Raw genomic sequence first — 9,557 nt, 5'->3', positions numbered from 1 at the left:
GCATGAGAGCTGTGCAGCCTGATCACCATGCTGGGTGTGCCTAGTCCAAAGTCTGTGTTCTTGATGGCGAGAAAAGGATGATGTAAAAGGGCTACACAATTGAATGTGGGCCCCAAAAGCAAATAGGCAAAATAGGCACATAAGGAAAAGACCGAAAGGAAACAGGCTAAAACGCCTTCAAAGTCAGGCTGACGGGAGACGCATGTGATTCTCCCTATTGTTCTATTACGATTGTATTTCAAACATAATAAAAAGAAATTCTAACTTTTAAAAACGCTTTACTATGTTATAGCTAAAATTGGGAAATGACCCAAATACTCAGCAACAAAGGATCCGTTTAAAAGCCGTGTGTGGCTCGTCCGTCCAGCAGAGCAGGGTGTGATTCCATCCTCTTCCCGAAAAGGCCCAAAGGGAGAAGTGGAACCTTGTGGGATCTTTTGAGGATGGGCTTCCCGGGAATTTTCAGCGTCTGCTTTTTATTGTTCAATGTTATCTTACTACCTGGGTGACGTGTCACAAGCTCAGCTTATTTCTACCATCGAGCCTGGGGTGGGGGATACAGACCTCGCCCGCTGGAGCCGCCCACAGCGCCCCGCCCGGCCCCTCCTGTCGCCTTCGTCCCGCACACCCGCTGCCGCCCTGACACACCCCGATTCCCGGGTGCCAGGGAGAGCCGGGGCAGAGGTGGTCCTGGGACGCCAAGCGACTTGGAGGGCTGAGCGTGGGGCGGAGCGAGGTGCGCACTCGCTGTGACCCCGGCGAGCCGCTCGGTCTTCCTGGGCCTCAGTTTCCTCCCCCGGGGTGGGGGTACGACAGGGGCTGCGCTCAATGCCGCAGCCACGCCTGCAAGACCTGGGCAGGAGGGGCCGCTTCCGGGGCTCCGCCCGGGCCCGGGATGCTCCGGCAGGGCCTCCGCCCGGGGACCCCCAGCCTGTCTCGGGGGCGGGGCCTTCGGGGGCGCACGAGGCGCCGGCCGCGCCCGCGAAAGCCGGGTCCGCATCCGAGCATCCGCACAGCGTGCGGCCGCCCCATTGGTCGGCGCGGCTCTGCAGGGCCGCCCCGCAGCCAATCGCGGCCAAGGGGCGGAGCCTGGCCGGAGCCCCCGGAGCTGCGGGCCCCGTGCGGCTGCTGCTGTCTGGGCGCCCTCCGCTCGCCCCGAGAGATACTCGGCCATGCAGGAGCCGCTGCTGGGAGCCGAGGGTCCGGACTACGACACCTTCCCCGACAGGCCGCCACCGTCGCCGGGGGACAGGGCGCGGGTCGGGTGAGAGTTGCTGGCCTAGGGGCTGCGGGTGGGGTTTGGGGGTGGCGCTGGTTCCCTCCAGCCGGGCAGGCTCCCGCCCTGGGCCTTCTCTGACCTAGTGGCCACCGAGGGGCCATCTGGCTCCCTCCTGTCCCAGACACGCTACTCCTATTTAAGGAACTGATCCCCCTAAGTGAAGGAACGAGCCGCGGGAGTGCCGGGCCCAGCCCCCCACTGGCACAGACAGGGAGACTGAGGCCTGGCTAAGGTCACCGGCAAGCCTTCCGCCGCAGACTTGGGGGCAGAACCAGAGCCTCCTCTTCTGGAGAAAAGGCCCCAGCACCAGAGGCCCAGCCAGGGCCATGGGCTAACTAACAACGCTCTGGGAATTTCCCAGGGAGCTGGGGCGCAGGCCCTGGGAACCCGAATGGCCTCGGACCCAGGCCTCCCCAGCACTGCCCGCTGAGCTGGACAGCCACTGGGTTCAGAAAAGGCAATGATCCAGGGAGGAGGGACTCAGAGACCCTGGTCGTTTTGTCCGCCACCATCACCAGGGCCCTGCAGAACAAAAGGGTGTTCCTGGCCACCTTCGCGGCCGTGCTCGGCAACTTCAGCTTTGGGTATGCCCTGGTCTACACATCCCCGGTCATCCCAGCCCTGGAGCACTCCCTGGATCCTGACCTGCATCTGACCAAATCCCAGGCATCCTGGTTTGGGGTAAGGGCCATCCTCTGGAGGAGGGCGGGCTCAGGGAGCAGGGACCTGCTGAACCTTGTCTCCAGCTAGGGACCTCCCAAATTCTCCACCTTGGAAACCCCTCCAGGGCCCTTGTCCCCCCTCCCCAAGCCATCCAGGCTGCTGGTGGGTGGGGTAACGCCACAGGATTCCTCTGAAACGAGGAAGTGAAAGCCGGTGGAGAGGGTGAGGGAAGGAGCAGGTGGGGAGGTGTCTGTCAGTCTGTCAGGGTCTCTGCTGGGTGGGGTTAAGCTTTCCCCTGGTCCCCACACCTACAACTGGCTGCACGGGGGCAAGGGTATCAGGTGTCAGTGGGGAGAGGCACTGGCCTGGGCATGGAGGGTCCACAGGACAGATTGTGGGCAGATGGAGAGGAAGATCCCAAAGTCCCAGAGTCTGGAATTACAATCTCAACAGCCTCAGATGTGGAGTCACAACATAGTAGCGAACATAGCAATTCCCAGGGTTTACTGAGCACTTCCTATGTGCCAGGCATGTGTTGGGCACTGAGCGTTCATTGACTCCCAGAGCCAATCCCTTGAGGTAGGACTTGTGCTCTCCCCTATGGCAGCTGAAGAAACTGAGGCTCAGACAGGTTGGGCAATGTGCCCAGGTCCCACTACTAGTTAGCAGAGTCCAGAGCGGATCCCAGTTGCTGCTCTACAGGGAACTTAAGAACCTCCAAATCTTAAAGCCATGGGCCTTCAAGTCACAGAATTCTCCTGTAAGAAAATATTAGACACGTAAACCTCAGGCTGGACAGCACCACGGTGGATATGAGGCACTGCCTCTTCCTTAGAGCGGGACTCCCCATTTGGGCATTGCTAACAAATGGCTGCCCCTTGAAGACAGGAGGCTCCCTGCGGTAACTGGCCCATGTGCTCCCGGGGTCGGCCTAGGGAAGAAGCTGTCCCTGGACTCTGGTGAGAGTGCGGTCCCAGCGCCCAGACAGATCTGCTCTGCACCCCCTTCCCCTGCAGTCCGTGTTCACCCTGGGAGCAGCAGCAGGGGGCCTGAGTGCCATGATCCTCAATGACCTCCTGGGCCGAAAGCTAAGCATCATGTTCTCGGCGGTGCCGTCGGCGGCCGGCTACGCGCTCATGGCGGGTGCCCACGGCCTGTGGATGCTGCTGCTCGGAAGGACGCTGACGGGCTTCGCCGGGGGGCTCACAGCTGCCTGCATCCCGGTAAGCCCAGGCCTTCCCACCCAGGCACCCCAGTGCCTTCTTATTGGTGCTGGGCTTCCATCTGCCTCAGGCCTTCTGGCCTCCATGCCTTGTGGGCAATGAGAATTGTTTGCCTTCCCTGCCGCCGCCCGGGGTGCCACAGCTCACCCTCAGCAGGGCAACTGATTTGGGAGAGATTGTCTTCAGGTCCCCAGTTGCCCCCACTCTGGATTTTCCAAGCTTTCTACCCCATTTCTTGACCACATGTATTACTCAATTGGAGAAAATCCACATTGAGCAATGGGTAGGAGAGGGAAGTCCCTGCCCTGCACCTCCCTGGGACCTTCTTTTTTTTTCAAGACTGTCTCGATCTGTCAGCCAGGCTGGAGTGCAGTGGCACAATCTCAGCTCACTTCAACCTCCATCTCCCGGGCTCAAGCAATTCTCCTGCCTCAGCCTCCTGAGTAGCTGGGATTACAGTCATGCGCCACCACGTCTGGCTAATTTTTGTATTTTTAGTAGAGATGGCGCTTCACCACATTGGCCAGGCTGGTCTCGAACTCCTGACCTCAGGCAATCCACCCTCCTTGGTCTACCAAAGTGCTAGGATTACAGGCGTGAGCCACCGAACCAACCTTCTGATTATCTGGTGCTCCAAATGGGGCCTAGTGAGCCCAGCAGAGGGGGCAAAACTCACTGGGAGGAACAGACTCACCTGCTAAGCCCTGGAGCCTGGGAGCCCATGGGCCTCCTTCCCAGCGTCATGCTGCCCATTTCAGAGCTGAGTGCTTCACCCACATCACAGGGAAACCGAGGACAGAGGGAGATCAGACAGGCTGCCTGAGGTCCTGCAGTGAGTCATGACCAGGGCACAGCCCCACCAGAAAGCCTCTACTTCCCACTTTCTGGGATTCCCAGGGGCTGCCTCTCCCATCTCGGCCAGGCCTGGGAACCTGCATTCTTAGCAAAACCTGGTGGGACGCATGTGTCTTACAGGTGTACGTGTCTGAGATTGCTCCCCCAGGCGTCCGTGGGGCTCTGGGGGCCACACCCCAGCTCATGGCAGTGTTCGGATCCCTGTCCCTCTACACCCTTGGCAAGTATGGCCCTGCACTCCTGTGTGCAGGCTGGCGGGAGTGGTGGGTGCTGCCGAGGGAGACGTGGGTGGAAAGGGAATGAATTTGCCCCAGAACAGATCCTGGGCTGAGAGGCAAGAGATCTGGCATCCCGGCCCCACTAGGCCAGCACCTGGCCACGGACCTTTAGGTAGGGGCTGCCGCTGTAGCCACAGGCCCAGTCCCTAGCTGGGCAGTCAGGGCAGCCGCAGTCGCCAGACTATCTCTTAACGGCAGAAAGCTTCCATCAAATGCCATCTCAGATGAGAAGTCCAGATAGAAAAGAAATCAGTTGAGGGGGCGTGGAGATCTGGGGTGGGGGCCCAGGGCCTTGCCTGCCCAGCCTACCCCTTCCTCATCCTGCCCTGGCTCTAAGACTTTCCAAGGACTTCCCACTATGTGCCAGGGGCTGAGCAATCCCCGCAGCCCTACCCTGCCTGGAGCAATCAGGGTAGGCCTCCTGTAGGAGGTGGCCCTTGGACTAGACCTTGAAGGGCAGATGAGGTTATTCAGAGGCTCCAGAGGGAAGGGGCTCTACCAGGCCTGCACCCGGCCCCTCACCCGCCCCTCACCCTCAGGCCTCCTGCTGCCATGGCGCTGGCTGGCTGTGGCCGGGGAGGCGCCTGTGCTCGTCATGATCCTGCTGCTCAGCTTCATGCCCAACTCGCCGCGCTTCCTGCTCTCTCGGGGCAGGGACGAGGAGGCCCTGCAGGCGCTGGCCTGGCTGCGTGGGGTGGATGCCGACGTCCACTGGGAGTTTGAGCAGATCCAGGACAACGTCAGGAGACAGGTGCGGGAGGGCGTGCGCCCGAGCCTGGCAGGCCCACCTCCAGCACTCAGCTCTGTTCGGCTGTGGGGGCTTTTCCTGGACGATGGGACCACAGTCGTTCCCACTAATCCAAGTGCCCGGGTGGGGGTGGCAGGCTGTCCCCACAGCCTGGGTGGCCTGGTAGACTGGTTCTTTCCTGGAGGAGGGAAAAAGGGGGTCTCCCACCCAGCCCCTGGTGGTCAGGGCAGGGTGGCCATCCTGCTGGAGAGGCTGGCCCAACGCCTTCAGCGGCAGCCTTGTGTTTCAGAGCAGCCGAGTGTCGTGGGCTGAGGCACGTGCCCCCCACATGTGCCGGCCCATCGCTGTAGCCTTGCTGATGCGCTTCCTGCAGCAGCTGACCGGCATCACGCCCATCCTGGTCTACCTGCAGTCCATCTTCGACAGTACTGCTGTCCTGCTGGTGAGAACCCAGCCCTGGCTGGCGCCCAACCCACGGAGTCCCCCAGAGGCTGGCAGGGTATGCCCGGCTTGGGAGACAGCCTGCTCCTAAGCTTACCCTCCACCCGCCCTTACCCATACCTGCTCTGTGCCAGGTGTCAGGGATGCCACAGCACGATCTGAGATCTGGGCCATTTGGAGACATTTCCTGTGCCTTCACCTGTTCTCAGAATGTTTTTAAGAAAAGCTTCAATGTTTTAAAATAAAATGCTGGCCAGACATGGTGGCTAAAGCCCATACTCCCAACACTTTGGGAGGCCGAGGTGGGAGGATCACTTAAGCCCAGGAGTTTGAGGCTGCAGTGAGCCACCATCGCACCACTGCACTCCAGCCTAGTGACAGAGTGAGACTCCTTTTCTAAAAACATAGAAATTTTTGAAATTGAATACATGGGATTACAAAGGAAACCAGCTTATAGAAACGTGGACGCTTTGAGGCTATAGAGCCCAGGTTCAGAGCCATATGGCATCTGCCACTTGACGAGGGAAGTCACTTCCCCTCTGAACCTCAACTTCCTCCTCTGCAACACGAAGATAGCAGCCCGCCACCATAGACCTGCCCGACGCTCAAAGTGAGATGAGATTTGAAGATTAATAACAGCACGGTTTGGCAATTCATCATCACGCCTGGATTCTGTGCCAGCTGGGCATAGTGATGGGCAGAGCAGATGTGTCCCTGCCGAGGAGGCCCCGCAGGCTCGAGTTCTGTGCAGAAGAGATGCCGAGCACACTGCAGGTGCCAGGCCACTCAGTGCTACCCTGAACCACGGGCCTGAGCCCCTGCAGTGCCTGCAGGGACAAGCTAGGTCCTAGAGGGGGACAGGAACAGCAGGCAGGTCCCTCAGCCCTGCTGGCTTCCCTCCCCACAGCCCCCTAAGGATGACGCAGCCATTGTTGGGGCCGTGCGGCTCCTGTCTGTTCTGATCGCTGCCCTCACCATGGACCTCGCTGGCCGCAAGGTGCTGCTCTTCGTCTCAGGTGAGCGCCCTGCAGGCAGCCCTCCTGCCCCTGCATGAGTCGGGGCTGGGCTGGGTGCGCAGCCAGTGACCCTGCTCGGCTCCCCTAGGCCTGCCTTGGGATGGGGCTGTGTGGCTGGGAGCTGAGGGGCAGCTGCCTCCCCAGCATCAGCAGGGGCCTGCCTCAGGCCGGTGGCTCCAGAAAGGTCACTGTGACACTCCAAGGAGGGCATGGTGGGTACCTGACAGGCAGCTAGAGACAGAGTTCGCTGCCCTGCGGCGGGTCTCCGTCTCCAGTCCCAGACGAGAGCTGTGCCATGCAGGTGCCAAGGGGCTCTGCAGAAGGAGCTCCCAGAGAAGCAGCTGGCTTAGAGGGTCCTGGCCCCATGAGGGCCACCTGTCTGTCCACAGCGGCCATCATGTTTGCTGCCAACCTGACTCTGGGGCTGTACATCCACTTTGGCCCCAGGCCTGTGAGCCCCAACAGCACAGCAGGCCTGGAAAGCGTGTCCTGGGGGGACTTGGCACAGCCCCTGGCAGCACCCACCAGCTACCTCACCCTGGTACCCCTGCTGGCCACCATGCTCTTCATCATGGGTAGGTGTGGCGGTGGCGCAGAGGGGCAGGCTACCTTGGGCATTAAGGGGTGGGCGATGTGTCTGGGGTGGCCGGAGAGGAGGGTCTCCAGCAGCTCAGTGGGGACGGACACGCTGCTCTAGCCACTCCACAGGGCCTGAGCCTGCCTCCCTTCTGAGCAGGCTACGCCATGGGCTGGGGCCCCATCACCTGGCTGCTCATGTCTGAGGTCCTGCCCCTGCGAGCCCGTGGCGTGGCCTCAGGGCTCTGCGTGCTGGCCAGCTGGCTCACCGCCTTTGTCCTCACCAAGTCCTTCCTGCCAGTAGTGGTGAGTGCTCAGCCCCGGGCCCCGGGCCCCCAGGCCCTCTCTGGCTGGCCAGGACCCTTCTCAGTGCCAGGGGCTGTGCCAAGGCCTGTGGTGTCAGGGCCCTCTCAGTGACCTAGGAGATGAGCACATGCCCTCTCAACTCAGAGGCCCCAGAGTGGTCAAGTGAAGTTCGGCAAAGGCTCTTACACTATGAGAAACAGGAACAGGCTGAGGGAACTGTTCCGGGAAGTCAGGTCACCTCCCAGGCCAGGGCAGGACACGGCCGGAACACTGCCAGGAGCCCAGGAAGCCACCTCCCTACCGTGCTGCATCTCCCACCCTGTGGGGGGGGGTCTCAGTACCACCCCTTCCCACCTCCCCCTCCCACACTCCCCCCATTCCCCCCACCCACTCCACCTGCCTCCTGGTTCAAACCTACGGGCCCTGAAACAAGCCAGAATCCATGAGGCCCAGGGTAAGTTCCCATGAGGGAGAAGCTGACTAGGGCAGGCTGGGCCAGCGCCTAACCTGTCCCCGCAGTGGTCAGGGCAGTGGGATGGGGGGAGGGCAGGCAACCCAGGGTGAGTCCATCAGCCTAGGGGGTGCAAGAAGAACCTGTGTGCCCACCAGGCCGAGGGGTGGGCCTCCAGCAGGCTGCGGCGTGGAGCAGCTGGGACACCAGCGCTGGGTGGGGGGTGTGGAGGGGGCACCTGAGCTGAGGCCCAGCCCCTGAGGAAGGCTGAGGAGCAGACCACGTGCAGACATCAAGGGCCACAAACAGGATGCTAAGGCCTCCGGGTTTGTCCTGGAGGCAGTGGGGGAGCCCCAGAGGAGGGTTGGGGAGTGGTCTCTGAACGCAGCAAGGACCAGATGAAGGCCCCACACTGCTGGCCGCTACCAGCAGGGCCCACGAGCTCCTGGGGTGGGAGGACTCTGCAGCTTCTCCCCATGACCCGGCCCCCTCTCCACCCGCAGAGCGCCTTCGGCCTCCAGGTGCCTTTCTTCTTCTTTGCGGCCATCTGCTTGGTGAGCCTGGTGTTCACAGGCTGCTGTGTGCCCGAGACCAAGGGACGGTCCCTGGAGCAGATCGAGTCCTTCTTCCGCACGGGGAGAAGGTCCTTCCTGCGCTAGGCCAGGGTCCCCGCCTGGAGGGGGCCAAACCCCCGGTGGCTGGGCCTCTGTGTTGGCTGCAAACCTGCACCCTGGAACCAAGAGGCAGCAGTCAGCCCTGCCCCAGCCAGGGCACAGGAAGAGAGCGTGATGGGGCCTCAGCAGCGTGTGTCCCCGGCTCCGGACAGGTCACATCACTGTCCAGCCGCAGCCCCAGCTCAGGCAGCCCGAAGTGCTGCACAGACACCAGCCAAGACCCGCCAGGGAAGGAGGCAGCCACGGGCCACAGGAGAGCACACAACCCACCGGGCGACCTCAGGCCTAGTCCCTGACCCTTGTGTGAAGGACACCCCCCACAGAAGACTACAGGGAGGACCGAGAAGACAGAGCTGGAGACAGCCAAGTAATGTAATCACATCTTTGCGTTCTGATCCGGCAGCATCTGGCTGCGTGAGGAAGACCTGGCTGTGCCCCCGCAAGCCTTCTGGACACCACAGGTAACATCCTGCACTTTAAAAGCCAGGGCAGGCCAGGCGCGGAGGCTCACACCTGTAATCCCAGCACTTTGGGAGGCCAAAGCAGGCAGATCACCTGAGCCAGGAGTTCGAGACCATCCTGGCCAACATGGCAAAACCCTGTCTCTACTAAAAAATACAAAAAAATTAGCCGGGTGTGGTGGCACACACCTGCAGTCCCAGCTACTCAGGAGGCTGAGACAGAATTGCTTGAACCCAGGACGTGGAGGCTGCAGTGAGCTAAGGTCACACCATCGCATCCCAGCCTGGGAAACGAGTGAAACTCTACCCAACCCCAACCCCAAAAGCCAAGGCAAACGGCCCGGCCTGGCCACTTTCTCCCGCCCCAGCCCAACCTTGGAATAGACAGCTCCCATCTGCAAACTGTTCACCCTTTTATCAAAATAAAGGAACTGGGCCTGCAGCCCTAGCGAGGAAAGCGTGGGGTCTACTCCAGGAGGGGCGCCCCCCGCAGCAGCCAGGCTAGACCCCAATTCCCAGCCAAGGCCGCTTCCCGCTAATCCACAGCAAAGCAGGGCAGGGAAGAGGCTGCTGAGGGGAGGCCCGC

General features: G+C 61.3%; 1 protein-coding gene across 1 annotated transcript; it reads left to right on the top strand.

Annotated features, from left to right (window-relative positions):
* Positions 1 to 1,172: 1,172 nt before the first annotated feature.
* SLC2A6 (solute carrier family 2 member 6) lies at positions 1,173 to 9,544 on the top strand. The gene is made up of 10 exons (XM_021671412.2): positions 1,173 to 1,264; positions 1,798 to 1,960; positions 2,959 to 3,165; positions 4,141 to 4,240; positions 4,838 to 5,049; positions 5,336 to 5,488; positions 6,395 to 6,503; positions 6,893 to 7,078; positions 7,240 to 7,385; positions 8,340 to 9,544. Exons 1-10 carry the CDS (start codon positions 1,173 to 1,175, stop codon positions 8,493 to 8,495), a joined length of 1,524 nt encoding a protein of 507 aa, XP_021527087.2. The 3' UTR covers positions 8,496 to 9,544.
* Positions 9,545 to 9,557: the final 13 nt, after the last annotated feature.

This window comes from Aotus nancymaae, unplaced genomic scaffold (assembly GCF_030222135.1).
Source record: "Aotus nancymaae isolate 86718 unplaced genomic scaffold, 86718_ANA_hifiasm-v0.15.2.pri h1tg000158l, whole genome shotgun sequence".
Lineage (NCBI taxonomy): Eukaryota > Metazoa > Chordata > Mammalia > Primates > Aotidae > Aotus > Aotus nancymaae.
The sequence above is the reverse complement of the archived record's forward strand: the minus strand, read 5'-3'. Positions and strand labels throughout refer to the sequence as shown.

What these genes read in the sequence shown, in the direction of transcription:
- SLC2A6 (XM_021671412.2), top strand. Translation starts at nt 1,173, where the DNA reads ATGCAGGAGCCGCTGCTGGGAGCCGAGGGTCCGGACTACGACACCTTC. An exon ending in GGGGACAGGGCGCGGGTCGG is followed by an intron (nt 1,265 to 1,797) that starts GTGAGAGTTGCT and finishes CACCATCACCAG; the next exon opens with GGCCCTGCAGAACAAAAGGG. An exon ending in TCACAGCTGCCTGCATCCCG is followed by an intron (nt 3,166 to 4,140) that starts GTAAGCCCAGGC and finishes TGTGTCTTACAG; the next exon opens with GTGTACGTGTCTGAGATTGC.